General features: G+C 49.0%; 3 protein-coding genes and 1 long non-coding RNA gene across 7 annotated transcripts in view; 3 read left to right on the top strand and 1 right to left on the bottom strand.

Annotated features, from left to right (window-relative positions):
- Positions 1 to 377: 377 nt before the first annotated feature.
- Positions 378 to 6514, top strand: LOC104336871 (protein FAM83D). Its single transcript, XM_075438595.1, has 4 exons — positions 378 to 830; positions 3812 to 3979; positions 4805 to 4929; positions 5327 to 6514. The coding sequence occupies exons 1-4, from the start codon at positions 378 to 380 to the stop codon at positions 6279 to 6281; spliced, it is 1701 nt and encodes a 566-aa protein (XP_075294710.1). The 3' UTR covers positions 6282 to 6514.
- A 4693-nt stretch (positions 6515 to 11207) lies between these two features.
- Positions 11208 to 14665, top strand: LOC104336864 (protein FAM83D-B). Its single transcript, XM_075438445.1, has 4 exons — positions 11208 to 11660; positions 13128 to 13295; positions 13904 to 14028; positions 14275 to 14665. The coding sequence occupies exons 1-4, from the start codon at positions 11208 to 11210 to the stop codon at positions 14663 to 14665; spliced, it is 1137 nt and encodes a 378-aa protein (XP_075294560.1).
- On the bottom strand, positions 14218 to 17291 carry LOC142363515 (uncharacterized). 3 transcript variants are annotated; one of them, XR_012765781.1, is made up of 3 exons: positions 17061 to 17291; positions 16440 to 16513; positions 14218 to 14820 (listed from the first exon to the last, which is right to left on the bottom strand). It is a non-coding gene; the product is annotated as an uncharacterized LOC142363515 (long non-coding RNA). The 3 variants fall into 3 exon arrangements; XR_012765779.1 differs by having other exon boundaries at positions 16989 to 17291; XR_012765780.1 differs by lacking the exon at positions 16440 to 16513 and having other exon boundaries at positions 16989 to 17291.
- DHX35 (DEAH-box helicase 35) overlaps positions 17259 to 24205 on the top strand; it is a 33633-nt gene continuing 26686 nt past the window's right edge. For both annotated transcript variants that reach the window (XM_075438443.1, XM_075438444.1), the window contains exons 1-5: positions 17259 to 17378; positions 19762 to 19895; positions 20262 to 20354; positions 21000 to 21077; positions 23382 to 23486. In XM_075438443.1, the coding sequence (XP_075294558.1) occupies positions 17339 to 17378; positions 19762 to 19895; positions 20262 to 20354; positions 21000 to 21077; positions 23382 to 23486 (450 nt within the window). In that variant the 5' untranslated portion in view covers positions 17259 to 17338. The remainder of the gene's footprint in view (positions 17379 to 19761; positions 19896 to 20261; positions 20355 to 20999; positions 21078 to 23381; positions 23487 to 24205) is intronic.

A 24205-nucleotide genomic window follows, 5' to 3' on the forward strand; every position in this document is an offset into this window, starting at 1 on the left:
GCGAGGGCCGAGGCCTCGGCGGCGCTGGCGGCGGGGCAGGCCCGGGAGCCGCACCGCGGGGGCTCGGCGTGGAGTCCGGGCAGCCCGGAACGGCCGCCTCGGCCAGGGGAGGGGAGCGCCGGGGCGTGCGGCCTCCAGCGCCGGGCACCGCCGCGGCCACGCGCCCCCCGGCCCCGACCGGGCGCGGAACGGCCCCGCCCCGCCCCTCGGCTGACCTGCGGCGGGGCCGGGCGGGCGGCGGGGCGGGGCCGCCCTGGGCGCAGCCAATCGGGGCGCGGGGCGGGGCGTGGTTCCCCCAGTGGCGGCGGCGGCGCGGCGCTGTTTGGGTTCAAAGCCGCTATAAAGATGCGGGGCGGCAGCGGCGGGCCCCGGTCGCCATGGCCAACCCCTCGCAGTGCCTGGAGGAGGGCGCCGGGCGCTGGCCGCCGCGGCCGCCCGCGCCGTACAGCGAGGCGCGGCGGCTGGCGCTGGAGGAGCTGGTGGCGGGCGGCCCCGAGGCGCTGCGGGCCTTCCTGCGGCGGGAGCGGCTGCCGCCCTTCCTCTCGGCGCCCGAGGTGCAGGCCATCGCGCGGGGCGCGCTGCCGCCCGCCGCGGCCCCGGAGCCGGCGGGAGAGCCCTCGCTCGGCGCCTCGCTCGACGCCTCCTCGCTCACCTACTTCCCCGAGCGCTCGGACCTGGAGCCGCCGGCGCTGGAGCTGGGCTGGCCGGGCCCCGGCAGCGGCGCCTTCCGCGGGCTGACGCGGGTGGAGGCGCATTTCCAGCCGGGCGGCGGGGAGAGCCCCTACGGCTGCAAGGAGGCGGTGCGGCGGCAGCTCCGCTCCGCGCGGCAGGTGAGTGCGGGCCGGCCGCGGGCAGACCCGCTCCGCTGCTCGGGGCTCCGCTCCAGCGGGCCCGGGGCGCGATCCGGCAGCGGGATCGGTGCGCGCCTCCGCCGTGTGGCTCTCCAGCCCCCGCGGAGCAGGGGAGGCCGAGCTGGCGGGCGGGCCGGGAGCGGGGCTGGCCCCGCCGCCGCGCGTCTGCCCGCTGCGGCCCTGAGGCCTCGCTCTCCCGTCACCGTGCCCCAGACAGGGGGGCCGAGAGCTCCCCGGCCCCAGCGGTGCTGCTCACGGCCGAACCGCCGCTGGTTTCAAGCGGATCTTTCCCTCGTTCAGGGCGGGAGGTTCCTCCCTGGTGTGCTCTGCAAGCCAGCTTCGCTTGCAGAAGCCTCCTGCTGTCCCTGAAGGTTCGAAAAAGGCCACCTCTATAAACGAAGGTTGTCTGCAGAGATAACCCCGTGGTTATATCTCCTCCGTTCTTCACTTCTTCTCATTAGTTGTCCCCAAGCAATGTGCAGACCTGCTCTTAGCAGGCCTTCCCTCCTATGGGAGTCAATAGTTCCAATCTGACGCAGCGTTTGGCTTAAAAATCCTGCGGCGTTTTGACTTCGAACTGTTCTGCGCTGCTCTTTGCGTTACCTGAGCTCCCAGGCTCCGACTGCAGCCCCCGGGAGGGACCCGCCCTGCTCCCTGGCAGCCATTCCCCTGGCTTAGCCAAGGTTTAAACGTCCCTCTTCCAGCTGCAGCCCCCGGGAGGGACCCGCCCTGCTCCCTGGCAGCCATTCCCCTGGCTTAGCCAAGGTTTAAACGTCCCGCTTCCAGCTGCAGCCCCCGGGAGGGACCCGCCCTGCTCCCTGGCAGCCATTCCCCTGGCTTAGCCAAGGTTTAAACGTCCCGCTTCCTCTCGGGGCGGGCGGGTGACGCAGCCCGGCTCTGCGCGTGATGTCTGCTCGCACATGGCGCACCCCGAACCGGCCGCTGAGCGTGGGGTGTGCGTGGGGATGACGGGAACGATGGGCCTCTGGCCAGGAACGGTCACGGAGGAAGCTCTGTTCTCGGAGGATCCTTATCGGGTAGGTGAGACCAGTAAACTCCATGAAAACCTCCGTTTCTCCCCAAAGCTGTACGTGTTCATAGTGCTCTTGCTTGCAGCATCCTGCCGAACGCCTTCCCTCGCACCGAGCCAGGCAAGCTGTTCTGCGTACACGCCTGATCCAAAGAGCGGTTTTGTGGACACAAAGTGATGTTTTGAACCCCTAGAATTTACTGAATATTGGTTGCTGTGTGATTTTGCTTAATCGTGTCCGACCTCTTTGGGTTAATGTGAGGAACGGGAAAACTTCAGACGCTGTGTAGTTCCTTCTGGGCTCGCTCACGTGCGGTTAGCTTCAGAGGCGAAAGGGGATGCTCTTGATATCTTTTCTCAGCTGTCCTGAATGGATGAGTGTAGAGAAGAGGGTTTTCTCTTTCTCCTCTAAAAGTAACTGTACTTTTGCTCATTGTGAATAAAAGTGTATTTCTTTTTCAGCTGCGAATTCTGGGATTAAAACTCGAATGTGCTGCTGACTGAGTAGTCATTTGAAGGCACTACAGATTCCAAGGGGTTTGGTGTGAATTGTTCTGTTTTCAGGGGTTATTTTCTTACTCATGTGGTCTCATCAAAAGCATTTTTTTTTTAATCTTTCTTTGCCACTTAGACAAGTGATAGGGTGGAGAAAAGAACAGGATACACCTAAGCACAAGCATAAATTAACTTTATTCAGAAACAGCAATGTGCCTGTGTGTATTACACCTAAGAACTCATCCATGTGGAGCCAGTCCCTCAGGGAGCAGGGCATAGGTGTGAATGCAAAGCTGAGCCCGTTCTTGTGGGAAATGTTTCCTCTGCGTGCAGGCGATGCCACACAGAGCAGCTCTGTTGTAGGTATGTGTGCCTTGGGCATGCTGCAGCGGCGCGTGGGTGCCTTGTGTATCTGATAAGGGCAGGTGCCAGGTACCCGCAGCGGTTGTGTCATCGTTGTCCTTGATACTGGTCTAAGAGAAAGAGAATAGAAAAGTCAGTCATGAAGCCAAATCCTTTATGCCTTTGTGTTCCCACACAAATCACAGAACGGTTTGGGTTGGGAGGGGCCTTAAAGCTCATCTCATTCCAACCCCCTCCATGGGCAGGGACACCTTCCACCAGACCAAGTTGCTCAAAGCCCCGTCCAGCCTGGCAACGTGTGTTCCTGGTGTTGAAGGGTGAGAATTCTAGCATCAAAACAGTCTGTGGTGCAGCTGTGCATTAGCTGGAGAAACTTCATAAATGTAGGTCTTGTCTTTGGCCCACTGAAAGAAAATCTTCCCATTTTAGGGCTTGCGTGCTGTAAAGAGCTGTTGAGGGAATGGAAGGATCTCTTTTGAAGGTATGGGGTAGAAACTCGGAATACATCTTGTGAGAGTCTGGTAATAGTATATTCAGTTTATACATTGTTACAACACTAGTTTATCTCTTGGTAACTTATACAAGGATAGCATTCCCTTCCTGCCACACGAAGAGAAAACGGTTGGGGTTTGTGGGATGCTCAGCTGTGACGGTGAGGAGGCCATTGGAGCTAATTCTCCTGCAGGCAGTGGCTAACTGGAGCAGGCATGCCACTCCGGGAGCGGAGACGGCTTGTCTGGATTCCTGATTCTGCTGTGATAGCTTTCCCAGTGTTAGCAAAAAGAAAAATTACAGGAGATCATGTAAGAAAGCATGCTGTGAAAATGTCCAAAAGCAGCAGCAGATGTGAGGAAAAACCTCTGCAGGCTTACACTTTGCAGGGCACAGTGAATTTACAGAAACCTTGCAGGAATGCAGACATCTTTCATAAGTTGCCAGGGCCTACGCAGCAGGACAAAGAAATGTGTGCTTGGCCTTGATGATGGCAGCAGGAGAAAATGGCTGGAGGAAGCAGTGATCTGGCCTTGTGTAAAATAAAGTTCTTGAACAAGTGTTGTCACTTTTCTTGCAGGTGATTGCCCTTGTGATGGATTCCTTCACAGATATCGATATCTTCGGTGACCTTCAGGATGCCTATAACAACCGCAAAGTCCCTGTCTATATCCTACTTGACCAGGACTTTCTACCCCATTTTTTGGAAATGTGCAAGAACTTGGGAGTTTGTCCTGAGCAGGAAAGTGTAAGTGTTAAATGTGGGTGGGTGGGGTTCGTTTTTAGCTTTAGTGGTACAGCTAACGGTTATGGATATCCAAGATACCCTTCTATAAAACACCAGACTCTCTCAAAAGACTAAAGCAGCCTGTCTGTGTGATAACTGATACAAATGTGGAACTGCTCACAAATGCAGTGAAAACTGGGTAGAAAAGGCACACCTACTCCTGCCCTGCACTACCTGTGTGGAGGAGCTACAGCCAGGCTGTGCAGCTCCCCGGTGTGCTGGGTGGGGTGCGCACCTGTGATCCCTGTCCTGAAGCAACAGCGATTTTTCAGCATTTAATTTTGCAAGACCTATGTAGCTTTATTCTTTGGCTCGAGGAACTGCTTGCTAAGGAAAACAGACATGGGAAGCTCAAGGGTGGTATAGCTTTGGTAACATCTCCTTTCTTTCCTAATACATAGTTGATTTCTTTTGAACTTGTTTGGATGATGTGACCCAGGTGATTTACTTCATTCCTCTGAGTATAAGCAGACCTGACTGTGTTACAGCTTGGTTTGGACGGGCTTATGTCCCCTCCCAGTGAGAGTTTCTCTGGATGGGGAAGCGTTCCAGGCTTCGTGGGCAGTGATTAATTAGAACTGGCTCTTCCCTCCACAGACTGTTCTAATCTAACAGAAATTCAGCACTGTGCAGCTAGTAACACTCACACGCAGACCATGTAAGGAAGTTCAGGTCATTCCTATCTTCCACAGTGTGTGTAGCTGCTCTTAGGTAAAATGACTAATCAAAATGTTTTGGAAGTTAACTTACATCTGATGTTACTTTTTCCCTTCTTTTCTGAAACAGCTGCTGAGAGTTCGAACTCTCACTGGGAACACATACTACATGAGGTCGGGTGCCAAAATTGTTGGGAAAGTCCATGAGAAGTTCATGTTGATTGATGGCATTAGAGTGACAACAGGCTCCTACAGGTGAGTATTGCGGTCTGCTGGTGCCTGAGGAAGCTGCAGAAAGGGGGACTTTCTGCAAGAAGGACGTATTCACTGTGCTTTCTGCCTGGTATTAACGAATGCCAACGGCAAGCAGACTAGCCGAGTCCGAGTGGGACTAATGCAGAACTGGAAACGGCCTTGGAAAACTGGTTTACACAACTTGTTGCTAGCAGAGCACTTGGCCATGGCTAAATAGAGCTCTTCCTAATACGTAGTTGAGGAAGACTATCACCTTCTTGAAACAGAGAGAGTGGATAATCTATTGACTTCATATCGTCCTTGTGCACAGCACTTCTAAACTGAGCCTTGCTAACTGTAACTGTATGTGTTGAAATGCATTGGAGATTAACTGTGAGTCTTGGTTTGTTTTCAATAGTTTCACGTGGTCCGACGGGCAGCTGAACAGCAGTAACTTGCTGGTGTTGTCAGGTCAAGTGGTTGAACACTTTGACCTCCAGTTCAGGATTCTTTATGCCCAGTCGATGCCCATCAGCCCGAAGCGGCCATCCAGCTGCAGGAACAGTGGGATATTTGATCACCTGGTGAGCAGAACAGAGTCCCCTAAAGAATATACTGTGGAGGACAACTTGAGAGCAGAATTTGGCAGGTTGTCTAGTACTCCAAAGAAATTCCTGAAAGAACTAGATCAGGCTGAAGTTACTCCTGGAGGCAAACCATATCACCTGGGGCATTCTTGGCTCTGTGGAGAGGAGTGGTTCAGCAATCAAGAGGCCATAGTGGAACGGAAAAGCGCATCGACTCAAACCGGCCCGTGGGAAGAGAAGCCTGTAGTGACTGCGTGTAACGCTGCCACGCAGACCAGTGCTGTAACGGCAGAAACTGGCACTCAGACTTCTGTCGCTGCTAGAGTGACGGGCACCCAGACTTCAGTTTTGCTGAAGACTGCAGTGACACAGACGAAGGAAAATGAGTACACAGAAACACCACTGCTTCACAGGAAGCTGTCAAAAGAAGGATCTTCTCTGTCTGGAATGGCTGTGTCAGGTTCTAGCCTACGATCGCTGTCTTCCTCATCATCGCAGTGCTCTCTCGCAAGCTCCACCAGCTCGCTGTCATCTCTCCGGTCCTTTGAATACTCTAGCAGTCACAGGGCACAATATTTCCAAAAACTGCACAAAGAGAGGCAATTCCACTACTCCACCATCCGGTCGAAGCTCAGCCACATGGTGGATATCCTGTCCCGGCGGGGACGTGTGCCTGGAAGCTACGTGACCCAGTACACCGGAAGGTGCGATCTGAAGCAGAGGCGTGACATCAGCGCCAGCCTGCGCAGCCTCCGGGATGTTTCACTCTTTTCTCTGAATAAATGATGACTGCACTGAGTGCAGGATGCAAAAGCTGCAGCCTCAAATTGCAGCCACTTCCCACCTGCTGATTCTTCCACTTCCTTCCAGCACTTTCACTTTTTTAATGCATGTGTACATTGCTCTTCAGCACTTTGTTTTATACTATGCAATTTAAGCAATAGAAAAGAGGGGTTTGTTTATACTGTAAGTACTTGCATGTTCCTTTTCCGCATTAGTGGTGAAGGTTCCTTTTAATTCTGGATGTTTAACCTGAAAAGTAAACTTCTTACTGATTTTGAGGATTGCCCTGGCTCTGGCTTTAATTTATGTAAACTTGAAAAAAAAAAATCTGAGTCAGACTGTTCACAGAATCACAGAATCACAGAATAGTAGGGGTTGGAAGGGACCTCTGTGGGTCATCTAGTCCAACCCCCCCGCCGAAGCAGGGTCACCTACAGCAGGCTGCACAGGATCTTGTCCAGGCGGGTCTTGAATATCTCCAGAGAAGGAGACTCCACAACCTCCCTGGGCAGCCTGTTCCAGTGCTCCGTCACCCTCAGAGAGAAGAAGTTCCTCCTCATGTTCAGACGGAACTTCCTGTGCCTCAGTTTGTGCCCATTACCCCTTGTCCTGTCACTGGGCACCACTGAAAAGAGCTTGGCCCCATCCTCCTGACACCCACCCTTCAGATATTTGTAGGCATTTATAAGGTCCCCTCGCAGCCTTCTCTTCTTCAGGCTGAACAAGCCCAGTTCCCTCAACCTCTCCTCGTAGTGGAGATGCTCCAGTCCCCTCACCATCCTTGTAGCCCTCCGCTGGACTCTCTCCAGTAGCTCTTCATCCTTCTTGAACTGGGGAGCCCAGAACTGGACACAGTACTCCAGATGAGGCCTCACCAGGGCAGTGTAGAGGGGAAGGAGAACCTCCCTCGTCCTGCTGGCCACACTCTTCTTGATGCACCCCAGGATCCCATTGGCCTTCTTGGCAGCCAGGGCACGCTGCTGGCTCATGGTTAACCACCTGTCGTCCACCAGGACACCCAGGTCCCTCTCCGCAGAGCTGCTCTCCAGCAGGTCCACCCCAAGCCTGTACTGGTGCATGAGGTTGTTCCTCCCCAGGTGCAGGACCCTGCACTTGCCCTTGTTGAACCTCATCAGGTTCCTCTCTGCCCAGCTCTCCAGCCTATCCAGGTCACGCTGAATGGCAGCACAGCCTTCTGGTGTATCTACCACACCTCCCAGTTTGGTGTCGTCAGCAAACTTGCTGAGGGTACATTCTAACTCTTCATCCAGGTCATTGATGAAGAAGTTAAACAAGACTGGGCCCAGTACTGACCCCTGAGGGACACCACTTGTCACCAGCCTCCAACTAGACTCAGCGCCGCTGATGACAACCCTCTGAGTTCTGCCATTCAGCCAGTTCTCTATCCACTTCACCGACCACTCATCCAGCCCACACTTCCTCAGCTTCCCCAGGAGGATATCATGGGAGACTGTGTCGAAAGCCTTGCTGAAGTCAAGGTAGATAACATCCACAGCTCTCCCTTCGTCTACCCAGCCAGTCATGTCATCGTAGAAAGCTATCAGATTGGTCAGGCATGATTTCCCCTTGGTGAATCCATGCTGACTACTCCTGATAACCTTCTTTTCTTCCACTTGCTTCATGATGGCCTCCAGGATAAGCTGCTCCATCACCTTTCCCGGGATGGAGGTGAGGCTGACCGGCCTGTAGTTCCCTGGGTCCTCCTTCTTGCCCTTTTTGAAGATTGGAGTGACATTGGCCTTTCTCCAGTCCTCGGGCACCTCTCCTGTCTTCCAGGACCTCTCAAAGATGATGGAGAGTGGCTCAGCAATGACATCCGCCAGCTCCCTCAGCACTCGTGGGTGCATTCCATCGGGGCCCATGGATTTGTGGACATCCAGATCGCTTAAGCGATCCCTCACACAGTCCTCCTCGACCAAGGGAAAGTCGTCCTCTCTGTAGGCTTCCTCTCTTACCTCCGGGGCCTGGGGTTCCTGAGGGCCAGTCTTAGCACTGAAGACTGAAGCAAAGAAGGCATTCTGCAGCTCTGCCTTCTCCGCATCCTCCGTCACCAGGACACCCGCCTCATTCAGCAGCGGCCCCACGTTGTCCCTAGCCTTCCTTTTGCTGCTGATGTAGTTGAAGAAGCCCTTCTTGTTGTTTTTGACATCCCTTGCCAGCTTCAATTCCAGGTGAGCCTTGGCCTTCCTCGTCGCATCCCTGCACGCTCTCACTACGTTTCTGTACTCTTCCCAAGTGGCCTGTCCCTCTTTCCACATGCCATGCACCTTTCTCTTCTGCCTGATCTCCGCTAGAAGCTCCTTGTTTAACCATGCAGGTCTCCTTCCTCCTTTGCTAAATTTCTTTCTCAGGGGGATGCATTGCTCCTGTGCATGGAAGAAGTGTTGTTTAAAAAGCGACCAGCACTCATGGACCCCCCTGCCTTCGAGAGCCCTGGCCCACGGGATTCCTCCCAGTAGCTCCTTGAAGAGGCCAAAGTCAGCCCTCCTGAGGTCCAGGGTTTTGATCCTGCTTATCGCCCTGCTTCCTCCACGCAGGATCCTGAACTCGACCATTTCATGGTCACTGCAGCCGAGTCTACCTCCAACCTTCACGTCCTCCACCAGTCCCTCCTTGTTTGTTAACACGAGGTCCAGCAGCGCGCCTTTCCTCAGAACGGCTTTGGGGATTTAGCTTACATCAAAGTATACTCATTTTTTAATACTGGCTTTTACTTCTACCTTATATTTGGCTTGAGGGGAAACAACTTTTATAAAGAGCCGTGAATCTAATTTTATTCCAAGTCTGACTTCAGAGATATATATGTCACAGTTACATTAAAATTGTGAACTGTCTGTTGGAGCAGTTGCAGATTCTCATCTTGAACTGTATCCTTTCTCCCTCGTTTAAGCCTGCTGAAATAGACTGAGCTAACTAGCTCTTCGGTTTGGTCATCCCCTCATGCCTTTGTGTTACATATATATATATAAGTGTGTGTGTGTATATACACATCCTCAGAAGAGCATCTTTTTAAAATCAAGACCAGGAAGCAGCAACTTAGCACTCCAAGACAGCTGTACCCATTTTAGGTACAGTCCTGACACACGTGTTTGTAGTACTCAGAACTAAAAGCTGGATGTGCCGGACCTGTAAGAACATGAATGGGACCGCATGGCGGAAGTGTCGGGGTTTTGTGCTTGTGGGTGGGAGATGAGGTGACACCTGCAGCTCAGGGTCGAGCTGCAGCATACCTGTTCTACTTCTCTTTTGGGATGACTTCAGAGAACTTTGGCTCTTGTGCAACTTGTTTCTCAGAATTAAGATTTTTCATCTTTGCACTGTAAAATGAGCTTCCAGTTCTGGCTTGGTCTAGGAACCTCTGAACCATCTTGCTTCCATTAAGAGACCAGTAAACAGCACCCTTCTTTGGAGTGAACTTGGAGGCAAGACAGTCGCTGAGGGAACATCGCAAAGCCCCTGTTCAGAAGTAAACTGACAAATGCACTACAAGATGTTACGGGTTATGTTTGCTAATACTATTGTACAAGTAAGTGTAAAAGTGGAAAATACCCTATTTTTCTGTTTAAATTCTACTAGCTGAAATCTACTGTGTTTCCTGCTGTTTACCCTTTATCCACTGCTAACTTGGTTTGAGGGGCTGAAGTGCCAGTGTAGTTTTTGAAAATACTCTGCTTTCAATAATAAATGGATCTTGGGTAGAGTTCCTCTGCAGAAACATTACCTGCATGTTTTTAGCAGTACTGGGTGCGTTTGTGCTTGCTGGATCACTGCTTCGAGCAGTGTGTGGATTGTCTCTCTGAGCTCTGACCTGTACTGTTGTTACTCTTTAGACCTGCATCCCAATATTTTAGTGGCCAACCAGACTGAATGTTGCCCAGTCAAATAAATCAGAGTCTGGGTCATGTATTTGATTCCTCTTTACAGGCACGCGTGTCCAGTAGATGGCACATTGCAGCTGCTGGCCTGAGTATTCCCATAAACAGCAAAGAGACTGAACGAGCAGAAAAACGTCCAAAACTCAACAAGTCTGCAACTTGGGTGTAGACAGCAACACTTTTATTCTGCTGCCTTTGGCATTTCTGTCCATTCTGTCCATACGGATATTTCTGAAATCCCTACGGACAAAGAGGCTTTGCTACTTGCACTGCTTGGATGTCACAGCAGCCCCTCAGTCCCTGGAGCTGTAAGGCAGGGTACGAAGAGGGGTGGGGGAGGACACAGGCTCTGTCTGTGCTTGTCGGAGAAGGGGAGATGCTTTCTCGCGTGGCCCCTGAGCTGGAACAGCGGGAGCAGTGCGAGTTGCAGAGAGGGAGCCGGGATCCACCTGCAGAGCCAACCTCGAGCTGTATTTTTCAGAGCTTGTGTTCGGCAGTGCTTGAATGGATGTAGGATCAACGTGTTTGTCCATGTGCTTCGTTACACTGTGCAGCTGCGTGCTACTCACAGCAACAAGGAGCAGTTTACACATTTTATCCTCCTTTTGCCGTGGGGTTTTCACCTGATCGGTGTCGAGATTTGCTTTCTATTTACTTGGTATCTCGCATCCCCGTGCCTAACGCGGTGCTCCCCTTCCCGCCGGCGCCCTCCGAGCAGCCTGTGCTGTCCTGCGGCCGGGGCCGGGGGGCCGCTCGCCCCCAGCAGCAGCCGTGTGAGCGGGGCAGGGCAGCCGGCCCCGGGCCGCGCTCGCTGCCCTGCTGCACCCAGCCCTGCTCCGCTACGGGCGCTTTCCCGGGCGGAGCGGGGGGCTCCGGGCCCCTGCGCGGGTCCGGCTCCCTGCGCTTGGCGGCCGGCGGCTGCTTCCCGCTCCCGGGGGGCCGGGCGGGAGGCGGGGGAGAGCCCGCCGCGCCTGGGGCCCGCCCGCCGAGCCGCTATAAAGATGCGGGGCGGCAGCGGCGGGCCCCGGTCGCCATGGCCAACCCCTCGCAGTGCCTGGAGGAGGGCGCCGGGCGCTGGCCGCCGCGGCCGCCCGCGCCGTACAGCGAGGCGCGGCGGCTGGCGCTGGAGGAGCTGGTGGCGGGCGGCCCCGAGGCGCTGCGGGCCTTCCTGCGGCGGGAGCGGCTGCCGCCCTTCCTCTCGGAGCCCGAGGTGCAGGCCATCGCGCGGGGCGCGCTGCCGCCCGCCGCGGCCCCGGAGCCGGCGGGAGAGCCCTCGCTCGGCGCCTCGCTCGACGCCTCCTCGCTCACCTACTTCCCCGAGCGCTCGGACCTGGAGCCGCCGGCGCTGGAGCTGGGCTGGCCGGGCCCCGGCAGCGGCGCCTTCCGCGGGCTGACGCGGGTGGAGGCGCATTTCCAGCCGGGCGGCGGGGAGAGCCCCTACGGCTGCAAGGAGGCGGTGCGGCGGCAGCTCCGCTCCGCGCGGCAGGTGAGTGCGGGCCGGCCGCGGGCAGACCCGCTCCCCCGGTCACCGCTCAATGAACTCCGGATTTTACTTACTATGCGATTTTGTTATGGCTTTTTTCTCCCCCCCCGCCTTTTCTATAGATTTATGTCAGCGGGTTCGGAGCTCACACGCTTCCCCCCCGCCGATGAACGCCCAGCCTGCCGGTGCGGGCCTGGCTCAGCTCGCCCGGTGGCACCTGCGAGCAAAGCGGCCGCAGCGCGCCCATCCCCGCGCTCCTGGGCAGCCCGAGTCCCCGCTGCCGCAGCGGAGCCCGGGAAAATAAGCTCATCTTTCTCCTTCAGGCAGTGCTTTTGAGGAAAAGACAACTGTTCTCAGAAAAAATCTCTCTTGCCTAGGAATCGGGGACCACGTTTGTCTAACCCAGAACTGGACCCCTGTTTTTGCCATGTCTCGGGGTGAGGCAGGAATCCAAAGCAATGCATTTATTTTGCCACTCTTCTGGTTCTTCTGAGATATTCTCAGCATCTCCACGATCAACTCGGTGCTCCTGTGATGCCAGAAGTTACTGACGTAGCTGAAGAAAACTGACAGCAAAGTGTCTTTCCTTTCCTCTTGCAAAATACTCTTTTAGTCGCTTTGCTCAGGTTCTTGGAGAGGTGTCAAGTCTCCCTCTGCCTCCGTAGGTCTCTGCACCGCTCTGGAGGTGGGGGGAAACCAGAAAGTGCTCAGATTTCTGTAGTTTTCTCTTGAAGGTGACCTTATGTAGTAGAAAGGGAAGGCTTTAGTACAACCTTAATTAAAAACCATGAGCAACGTGCTACTGAACAGATGCAGCAGTTATCATCGCTGCTAATTAGTGAAGAACTCTGATTTCTAAATAGAGAATAGGTGTCTTTCCACAATAGACTTTCAGGCTAGGTTGTTCATAGTCAATGAACCAAAAAAGATACAGGTCCTGGCACAAGAAGCTTCCATGTCTGCTGCTGAAATTGTAGTAAAAAATTAAATTCCACAATGCGGTAATAAAACGCGTAAAAGATGTTATCTGCTCAAAATCAGTCAAGTGACAACAAAATTGGGGCAAATAATCTTTAACAACAATTTCTGTCCATAAATCCAATGTATTTTTCCTATGTAACTACACAGGGACCTGTAGAAGTGATCATAGCAAAGGGGCGATGTCTCTCAGTGCTGCACTCGGTAATCACCTTTACCAAAATACCAGTCTCTTCACAGAACTTTCTTCTTATCAGAGTTATTTTTTCCTTTCTCTACTCTTTTTCTTATATGGCTGTTAAATGTTTCAGCAGTCCTGTGAACAACAGAAGAATATACCATATCATGGAAGACTGTGCCATGTTCTGTGACCACCAGGAGAAAAAAAAAGGGGGGGGGGAATATTTAATTTGGAAGTGAAATTCCTCCTGTACCATCTCCCTTGGGATGCTGTGGAAACAGCCTAATGATTTCTTCTGACACTTGTTGCAGATGATTGCCCTGGTCATGGATTCCTTCACAGACACTGATATCTTCAAAGACCTCTTGGAAGCGTGTAGCCAGCGGCAAGTTAAAGCATATATCCTTCTAGATCAGTCTTCCTTTTCCCACTTTCTGAAAATGTGCAAGGACCTGGGAGTTGACCTTGAACAGGAAAAGGTGAGCCTTGTCATATTTATGGGGACAGAGAGCTGATCCTCTTATGACTGAAATCTTTGAGCTATTAAAAGAAGAAACTATTATGTCTGCTGCCACAACTTAAAATGGGATTTATATTGCTCTAGCTCTTTCTTGGAAGATTTAACCATTCTTGCCTAAGGTGGCAATTAACAGAAAAATGGAAATCTTTGTAAGTGGATGTTACAGGTGCTTTCTGAGCACAAATACCAATTGAATATTCAATGAAATGCAGGAGGAATGTCCAGTTCCTAAAACATGACTGGGCTTGCTCAGGCTTGCTGAGACTTTGAAGGCCGATGGAGAAGCAGGTTCTCAGGAGTCTGAGGAGTTCAGGTCACTCCAAGATTAAGCAGCAGGAGTTTTTACAATCGCATTCTCACAATCAGTTTATGACTCTGCCCCTTAACGCCACCTCTTTGCCTACTGAAACAAGACAAAATAATAATTTGGTTTCTAGAGGGTGAACCTTATGCCACTGCACAGCAACCTTCGCTAGTTCCTCAGTGATCGTTGTTGCTGTGTGTTACTCCTTTAAACACAATCATTTCACTTTGAAATCCATATGACGCTTGCTGTATCTTTAACAGTTGATGAGAATTCGAACTCTCACTGGAAACACATACTGCACAAGGTCGGGGGCCAAAATTATTGGAAAAGTCCGAGAAAAGTTCATGTTAATTGATGGCATTAGAGTGACAACAGGCTCCTACAGGCAAGTGCCAATTTCTTTCTGTTCCTTAACGTGATTTCTTTACATGGAAAGGAAAAATGGCCATATTGTAAACTGCTTTCCTTACCAGAGTTTATGTGCAACACTTGTCCTAAAAAGAGCACACTGCTCACCATTTGGATTCTGAGAACAATTTAACTAAATGTGATGAAAGAGAATTTTCAGTGGATGCTTTGTTTACTATTTATTTTGAATTAACTCAGAATTTTCTCATTCTTCCTTTGCTAGTTTTACGTGGACAGATGGGAAGCTGAACAGCAGCAACATTTTGATCCTGTCAGGCCCCGCAGTTGCACACTTTGACCTGGAATTTCGGATTCTTTATGCACGGTCAAAGCCTATCAACCTCAAAGAGTTATCCAGCTGCAAGAAGAATAAGGTGTTGGACCAGCTGGTCAGGATAACAGTAGCTTCCAGAGACTCGACCAGGGAAAACTTCCTGAGAATGGAGTTTTTGTATCTTAGAGCATTTGTAGGGAATCTAAAAAGGAAGCGAAGCTGGCTGCACGCCTCGAGGGAGGCAGTCTACCTGTCCAACAACGCGATGCATGCCTCTCCTCCGCTGACTAAGAGGAACGTCTCTCTGGTTATGAGGCCACACTGGATCATAGAGCGATGAAGTGCACGATCACGCGGAGCGAGAAGCCGAACCTCAGGAACCACGTCCAGCCGTCCGTGTCCAGTGCTGTCTTACAGCCCGCTTGTGAGAGCAGCTGGGAAACGCTCCTCGAACAGAGAAAGTGACACTGGGACTGCGGTTCCGTTTGAAGACCACTGTAACGCAGAGCAACACATACAATTATGGTGTTGTCTTGGGCTCAGATGTGTTTTTTAAAAAAACCTCTAACACCTGGAAAGCCATTCTTGACTTCTGGTATTTTGTCAGAGTTTCATTTTTCCACCTGTTCTTGTATGTTTTAAGCTTAGCTCGGTGGGTCAAACTTTTTTTTTTTTTTTAAGGAATCTAGGTATAGAAATAATATTGCTTAAAAGTTTTGCAAAGGTCAACAGCAGGACTGTAGGGCTCTGAAATCAGTCTAAGCTTAGTCCTGTGTTACTCTGTTTCATGACACAGAACTGGAGTAACCATGATCTAGAAACTAGTAGCTAGCAGCCCTCATATGTTACCTTTTCTTTACAGAAAGCTGTGCTGCTAGGCAGAACGAGCTAACACGTCAGGTGAACAAGGCTTTTGCAATGATTGAATTTCAAATAACCTCTTCTTTATACTTATATGAATACTTGGATTGTTGCACATCATGCAATAAATGCACGCAAGGGACAGTATTCCTCAGAACCTGCTATGTTTGTAGTAGAGCCAAATGAGACCATTTTCTTGGCATTACTATATATACTTTTTGGTTTCTTTATGGTTGCTACTGCAGTCAGGTCTCAGGAAAAGTTGAGTAGATCTGAAATCTGTGAAGCTGCTGCTGTTTCTCAAAAGCCTTACTTTCACTGGACATCCAATGGCATGGAAGACAGAAAAAGAACCATTTAAAGTTTCATGCCAGCTAGATTAAAAAAAAAAAAAAAACAAAAAAACCCCAAAACAAAACCAAAAAACCCCCAAGTGAATAAACTATCCTCTGAAACAATTGTGCTTTGAGGCACTGAAGTTCCAGCAGCCTGCCACTGCAGAAACTCTTGTTAATGGCAGCTGTGGCAAAAGCAAAGTTACACCACTTGTAAAGTTCTTGAGGCTCTTGCTACTGCAAAAGAACTTGCGTATAGGCTTGCATAAGCGTCTTGTGGGTTCTGGGCTTCAAAGGGGAAGGTTAAAACTCAGCTGGGGAATTTCGTATGGGTCTATGCTAAACACCAGGAGGACAGCACTAAATTGGATGTGTGGAGCTTACAAAAATGGTCGTTATGGACAATGCAATAATGTACTGATTAGGATACAAGTAATCTGCCCCCGTTTTCTTCTGCACTTACAATCATGGAAATGTAATAGTTCTGACTCTCCTAATCTGCAAATGTTCAATAGTTAAGAGTTTTAACTTTCATCCAGATGTAAAGAAGTTTGAAGTATATATTTTTAATCTTAACTATATTTCCCATAAACGCAAAAAACATACAATGTTGTACTCAATGTAAAATATTTTTTGTGCAATCTTATTTTCACAATAATTATCTGAATATGTTTTCTCAAATGTACGTTTTTAACTTTCTTATTCATCCCATTGCTTTAATAAGCAACTCTTTCCATGTGCCATAGTAGGACTTTTTTTCAACAGTTGATAATATATTGATGATACGAAATACTATGTTAAGAGTTGTGTTTATTTTTGATAGAGTGGATTTAATTTGAAAAGTACATTGAAATACACAGCTAGTATTTTAAGACTGTCCTTAATTATAACTCAGTAACCTCCTTTTCAAGTGGTTACCTGGAGACAACGCAAGAAGCTACCATGGAGGTGCAGCGTTGGGAGTGCAGTCTGTGTCAGTCACCACATCCACGCTGCCGGCGTGTCAAGTTATTAATGAAGAATGGGAATGAATAACAAAAATATAAAACGTGATTAGTTTTTTTACATAAGCATGAGTTTTTGGAAGCATTACTAAACTTACTAGAAGTTTTGGGTTTTGTGGGATTTTCTTTGTTTGTTTTTTTTAACTCTGGCCTATGCTTAATTAACTCAAAGTCTACATTAAATCTGATTCAGTTGTAAATCACGGGCTGTAAGGAGCCCGTGGCAGGGCACTGCTGGATCTGTTCGCTATTGCTGTAATTGCTTTCTCTCTGGTCCTTCAGCTGCCTGCAGTGCCACAGCTGTGGAGCAGGGGTGGAGGCACCCTCCGCGTGCAGAAGGGACGCGATTAGCTTTGTTTAATTAACGAGACAAGGCCTTTTGGGAGGCGACCTTCCAACCCCGCCACCTCCTAGGCTCTCCCCCAGCTCACGCATCTCCCTGGCAGCAGGACGGCTGCGTTACCCCTGCTTCGCTCCTTCCCGTTCGGCGCCGAGGGGAAGGCTGGGGTTCAGCCACGCTTCAGCCCGACGTTACCGGCTGGGTTTCGCCAGCAGCGCCGCTCCCGCACCCATCTCCCGCTCGGCGCTGCGCACCGGCAGCCATTTTCGCCATTAAAATGAGGAAACGCCCCGACCTTCAGCACTTGCTCCGACAGCTGCGGTGCGGGTAGGGCCTTTCGCTCCCCTCAGCCCCGGGGGCAGAGAGCAGCCCCGGGGCCGCCGGGCCCGCTGCGGGCGCCATGGCGGCGCGCGCCGCCTCACGTGGGCCCGGCCGCCGCCGCGCGCCGCTTCCGCTTGTCCTCTCACCCCAAGATGGCGGCGCCCGCGGGACCGGTGAAGTTTTGGAAGCCGGGTGAGGGGGAGCGGCGGTCCCGGCGCGGCGGGGGGTGCGGGAGAGAGCCCCTTGCCGGGCTGTCTGCGGCGGGCCCCGGGGTTCCCTCCCGGCAGCCGCCGCCGGCTCTTGGGGGTCGCGCGGGTTTGTAGACGGCGAGGGCAGGGGGCGGACGCGCTGTCGCTCCGCTGCCGGGGCCTGGGGCACGGCCGGGTCTCCGTGAGGCCGGGGGTGGTTGGCCGGGGGGGTGTGCTGCCCTTCGCGGGGGTCTGGGCTGGCGGGGATCCCCAGGGAGCTCGGCGAAGGGAGGTTATTCCTGAGGGGGAACAACCCCGGGTGCCACACACCGGGGAGAGCAGCCCAGCAGAGCCGAGGGGACCCCGGGGGCTGGGAGCCGAGCCCTTGGTCAGCCTGGGCCACGCAGAAGGTCACCCGGGCAGCGTGAGGAGGAGCGTCGGGGTTGGGTTGAGGGAGCTGATCCTTCCCCTCAGCGCAGGGAAGGCCGTGTCGGGGTGCTCCGTGGGCTCCCCAGCACTTCCCTTGCTGAAGCAGGTCCGCAGAGCGAGGGGCCGTGAGGCTGATGGAGAGACTGGAGGGCGCGACGTGCGAGGGGAGGCTGGGGGAGCTGGGACTGCAGCCTGGTTGCGTCAGGTTGCATCAGGGGAGGTTTAGATTGGATATTAGGAAAAATTTCTTTACTGATAGAGTGGTCAGGCATTGGAACAGGCTGACCAGGGCAGTGGTGAAGTCGCCATCCCTGGAGGCATTCAAAAAATGTGTAGACGTGGCGCTTCGGGTCGTGGTTTAGCAGGCATGGTGGTGTTGGAGTGACGGTTGGACTTGATGATCTTAGAGGTCTTTTCCAACCTATGATTTTGGAGAAGAGGAATCTTGGGACAATATTTTCGATGTATATGAATACCTGATATAGGGGAGTGTAAAAAAGATGGAGTCAGACTGATCTTGGTGGTGCCAGTACAAGATGCAGTGGGCACAAGCTGAAATATGAGAAAGTCAGCTTAAACATGAGAAGAACATTTTCTGCTCTGGGAGCGATCAGGTTCTGGAACGAGCAGTTGGGCAGGTTGTAGGGTCTTCAGCCTGGCTGAACGAGGACCTGAGCAGCCTGCCGCTGGTGACCCTGTGGTAGCAGGCTTTTGGACTAGAAGGTCTCCAGAGGTCCCTCCCAGCCTCCGCTGTGCTGCAGGTCTGCCGTGTTCCCTCGAGGTTCGGGCAGTTCCGTACCTTCCCATTCACTGATCCCAGAGGAGAACTTGGTGGGTCTGAGTCTGGTAACTTCTTTTTTAAATTGGTCACTGTGTTGTGGTGTGCTGTGCTTTGCAAAGCTATCCCAGAGTCAAGATTAGTTTAGCAAACAACTTCTTAAGCATTTGATTATTATAGTAATAGATGTGTATATACAATGTGTACATACAGAGTAATATATTGACAGTTGTGTATTAAAAAAAAAAAGCATAGAAAATACTGTGAAATGGAATTGGTGGATGATGAGAAGCAGTATGTGTTAACTTCTTTGACTTGTCAAGATCCAGATATTCAAGTTCCTGGTTCCTAACTTCCCTGTCTGTCCTGGGGAGTGAATAGTTATTGGAATCATTGCTAATTACTCTTAAAATTGGATCAATTTGCCATAAAACTTGCTTGACACCTTTGAATAGGGACTAATTGTGTTTAACAGAGGAAAAAGTGGGAACAGCCCAAACAAGCAAATCCTACGAAACAGGGGAATCCTCTTTGCTCTCAGACTTTCCCAGTTGAATCTGCAGCTGGGACGATACATCCCACTATTGAGATGAGTGTTTGTTTCTAGATCATTTGTATGGTTCAGCATTTTTGGTTGTCAGTAGTTTTATGGTAACCTGCAGCAGGAATAAATCAAGTTTCAGTTATTGAGGCAAATTCAGATCTGAAGCAAGCGGCAAATCTCATGAGCGGGCAAGGTTGAGTGTTTATACAGTTGATGTCAGTTGAGGGAAGTTCTGTTACATGTCTGACTGGCTGGCTTAAAATCCGTGGGCATACTTCTGAGAAGGATAATGACGATAGGTCTGAACTGCTGCATGGAAAAAGGAAGTTCTCAAGATCTTGCTGTATATTTTTCCGATATGCTTTTTTTCCTCATTTATCTTCTTTTAAAAATTCAAATACTTATTTAGATTAGACTTTTTTTTTTTTTAATCAGCAGGAGACGCATTTAATTTGAAAGAATTTCTGTGCTTTTACTGTTAGTTAACATTTTGATTATTTTCATTAAAAAGTTAGTCTTTTGATATATGCTGCTACCTATGATTTCTCCATGTGAGGAACATACTTATTTTGGTTGTGTTGTGATAACGGGAACAATACTCTTCTGCCCAGTGTAAAATTAACTTATGTCATCTAGGCACGGAAGGTCCTGGCGTTGGTGTCTCAGAGGAGAGACAGAGTCCTGCTGAGAGTAGTGGCATAACTGTCATCTATAATCCTTATGCTTCCCTTTCTATTGAACAACAAAGACAAAAACTCCCTGTTTTTAAGGTACAGAAGTTCTTTCTGGCATATGAAATCTGTTGTGTGGTATCTGGCTTTTACATCTTTTTTTTTAAAGAGCAGTATAGAAGCACTTTAGAACATAAAATAATAATTTTATGACCTTGCTGTCTTTATTTGTTGGAATTGATTGTCCTGTTTGACAAATGTTACTGACAGTTTTACAGGCTTCGTAGATTTGTGTTATTTACTGTATGTTGTACATGTCATTTATAGATTTTAAAGAACTGTTTAGCTTTTGGCAGTAAACTCCATGTGAAATGAATTTACTGTGTCTGTTAGATATGTAAATATTGTCATTCTTGTTTTTATACATATCTGTTTTTGATACTTAAATGTCATCTTCTCTTTCAGCTAAGAAATCATATACTTTATCTAGTGGAGAATTATCAAACTCTGGTGATTGTTGGGGAAACAGGTTGTGGGAAATCAACGCAGATTCCACAAGTAAGTGTCTGTTTAACTTAGTAAAATCAGGAGATTTTACTTGCAATGTTAAACTAGCAACCCTGAACTGCGCTGTGAGAATGGAATTCACCTGTGCTCCTGTATGTGAACAAAAGGAGAGAAATACAAGGCTTCCCATTAGATAGCAGGAGCTGGTATATCTGTAATATAAAACCTTTTTGCGCTACAGGAAATGACCATACACAACGAATAAGTTTATTCTGGTATGAATAGTAGTCGCTATGCTATAGTAGGTGTTTATTGCTCTATCAGAATCATGTTTAAACTTTTGTTGAGAACATGTTTTTAAGAAGGAAAAAAAGGTCATGCCTACCTTTTTTTCTTAAAGGGATTATGAAATAAAGGAAAGAAGAGAAGAAAATGAAGTAGTTCAGAAATACTTGAGACCCAAAGAACTGCTCTTAGATGCTTTCTGAATGCTTCTGTGCTTAGGAAGTCGGTGTTGTACTATCTTAGTTGTAATGGTGAGATTAATAACGCATGAAATCTCCAAGTAACTGATTTGCCCAAGGTCATGCGTCAGTTAGTGTCAGAACCAGGAAAACGCACATAGTGTGAAGAACTAACACCTTGCTGTAATCGCAGCACAACCAATAAATTTCTGTCCTCAATATTTGTTTGCAGTACCTAGCAGAAGCTGGCTGGACAGCTGAAGGAAGAGTTGTTGGAGTGACGCAGCCTCGTCGGGTTGCTGCTGTTTCGGTAAGTTTCTCTGTGTCCAAATTTTCCTGGTTTGTTGTCATTATAGCCTCCAGTTTATTAGCAGGTTTTGCTGAATAACAGGAATCACAACTGCATGAGCTCCTGAATGAATAGACGTCTCTGCTTATCTTCCTTACAGAATTTCTGATACTATATGCTGAATTCAACCTGATTAGAAGGTCTTGCCAAAGATTCCAAGTCCAGAATTGCAGATGTAGAAGCTTTGAAATAAAATTGAGTGGTGTCAGCAGAACTGTGTACGGAAGTTAGGGTTGCGCAGGGTTGAGCTGTGATTGACTCTGGACTAGAACTGTGCTTGTGGGCCCCTTAACTTCTTTCACAAAGTAAAGTAGTTGTGTAAATATGTGTGCACAGATTGTGTAGCATACCTACTGTAACACAGCCAGAGGAAGAAAGAGGAGGCTGTGTACCTCTTTCTGGCAATTCATGCTTAGTTTTCTTGAATCTTTTTTTTTCTGTGTGTGGTTTTGTTGTTGTTGTGGAGGGTTTTTTTTGTTTCCCCTTCTAAGAATGTCAGGGAAAAGTAAAAACAATTTTATTGTGAGAAATCTTTTCATACACATAGTATGTTTAGGAGAGCATAATGTCAGCTAGATGTACTGTGAGAGGAAGAAGAGGGGGTGCTGAGGGCAAAAGCTTGTACTCTCTGGTAATACTCTGCACAGAAAGCATCCAGTGCTCCTTGTCTTCCTAACTGCTGCCAAACACTGACTTTGTGGGCTGAAGCTTCTGCTGCAGCATTTTTTTTGTACAGAAAAATGAGGTGCCGTTTTGTAACCCTCACTTTCCCTGTCCTTTATAATGTATTAAACTGTAACTGCAACAAATCAGCTGGTGCCTCTGGTAAAAATGTAGTAGACTTCACAGCTGTAGGACTTGCTGTTTCATCTCATGCAGTATTCTTTGACCAGATCTGACATGGTTAAGGAAACAGTCTCTAGCAGTGAGCTGCATCTCGTGCTTCGGGCAAGCTGCCTGCAGTGTCCTCCCTTTTCTCCTTCGTAGGACATCCAGCCAATGGTGCACGGTTCTACGGGAGATGTTGTATATGCTGCAATGATTTCTCACGACAAACTTACTTCTCTTTTCCCTTTGATGTCTTAACACATTATTTTTAAGCCTAAAATAAAAAGATTACTCAATTAGGGCTTAGTATGTAGACACAGTAGGATTTTTCTTTGAGAGGGTTGTTGTAAACTGCCTGGGCTGTATGGCTGTTGCAGGGAGACGAGAGATATGGTTGATGACTTATTGCTTTGTCTTGAGCCGAAAGTGGTCTTTTACTTTAATCGGTGTGCTTATCTGCTTTCCCATCTAGAGCATGGAAGTTGTCAGAAGTAGAGAGGTAGCTGCAGGGGCCTAAGGCATAGTTTAGAAATTCCTGAACTTCTGCTTGCATTACCCAGACTGACAGTTACCCTGAGTGCTAGGGCTGAAGGTGATGGAGTGAGAAAATTCCAAGTGAAATCATGAATTCACTGCCTGTCGGTATGGTTTAGAATGTCACTAAAATGACTGAAAGTAGCCTCCTCTTGGAAGTCTACTGGAACTACTGTATGTATTTTGGAGTTGTATTGTGTCTTTAGCTATTAAACATCTTCTGTAGTTTGCTGAATCCATGGCCTGATAATACCTAATATTCTGTAGGATAGGTCTGAATAGCTCAAGATTTTTTTAGCTAAAGGAGCTATTGGCTTAACACTCACCCAGGGTAGTACTGTTCCAACAATTGATGCTTCTTTTAATTATTCTGCCAGTTCTCTGTCTGCTTTCTTCATAGAAGATTCTGTATTACGAGAAGTACAGTAGTATATTTAAAAAAAAAAAAGTCTGAGTAAGTTCAGGGACAGATCAGCTTAACTGATAACTTTTTTTCTGCATGCCGTATATGTGTGTTCTTTCCCTTTTCGCATGCCAGCTCTGTTCTTAAATTGCCATCCTGCAACTGGTGGTAGGTAGGCCTTCCTGAATGTTATGACTGGTTCAGTGGCTGCCCTTGTAGTCTGTTGGAGTACTTATTGCAGCAAAGTACCTCTGTAGCTTTCCTGAGTAGAAGCAGTGTGAAACAGATTTATTGTTACACTAAACATTTTTAAAGTATGTAGTATGTTTAGTATGTGCTGTTATGTCAAACAGAGTTTTGTGTCTGAACAAGAACATGTAATTCTTTGGAAGCACTAGCTCTGTTCCTGTTTTGACGTCGATCCTCTATGGACAAAATAATGATACAACGAAGAAGCGTGCTGTGAGCTGTCTCATGTTGATAAGCATCGCTTTTCTCAGGTTGCAGGCCGAGTTGCTGATGAAAGAGGTGCAGTGCTGGGTCATGAAGTTGGATATTGTATTCGGTTTGATGACTGCACGGATCCACAGGCTACAAGAATTAAGGTGAAACATGAACAATATGTGGTTACTCTGAAAAGGTTAGCTGAAACTCTTCAAGTACTTTTGCAAAATTAATGAGAACCTTGTGATGCCCAGTAAAGAGAAAGATAGCATTTCGGTTTTCCAGGTGGGTACCCCAAAAGTGTGCTTGAAATGGCTGTGGCTATCTAAAATGGATATGTGTTGTATTCTGCTAGTCTGGCAGCCACCATTTTAAAACTGAAGGAGATTTTCAAGGTAGGTATGGCCAGATATTGGTACAGTGCTGGTGTGACCTGATACATCACACAAAGTCGTAGTGAAAGGCTGCAGTGAATCACAGCTGAAGTATCCTCACCACCCTAAAAATAGATTTTTGATTAAAAGCGCAGATAAAACATAAAATGATTAGGCTAACTGAGAGTAATTTGATGTGGATTAAGTAGCAAGCTTTGCAGCTGTTCTCTAGTGCTGTGAGCCATATTAATGTTGCTTGTGTTCATTCAGACCAGAGTTTGCTTTAGACATGCTGGAATAGCAATGATGATGAATGAGACAATGAGACAATTTACTTTTTTATGTTTTTTCTGAGACTAGTAGCCTTTGAAGTGAAAGAAACAGAGATGTTTATTCATTACGTGCAGCTGAAATTTTTTTTTTTTTTTGAGTGTGATGATTAATCATTTGGAGTTGGACATTTTTTACCTTGCACACCAGTTCTTGCCCAGTTCAAGGCCACAGTT

Source organism: Opisthocomus hoazin, chromosome 18 (assembly GCF_030867145.1).
Source record: "Opisthocomus hoazin isolate bOpiHoa1 chromosome 18, bOpiHoa1.hap1, whole genome shotgun sequence".
NCBI lineage: Eukaryota > Metazoa > Chordata > Aves > Opisthocomiformes > Opisthocomidae > Opisthocomus > Opisthocomus hoazin.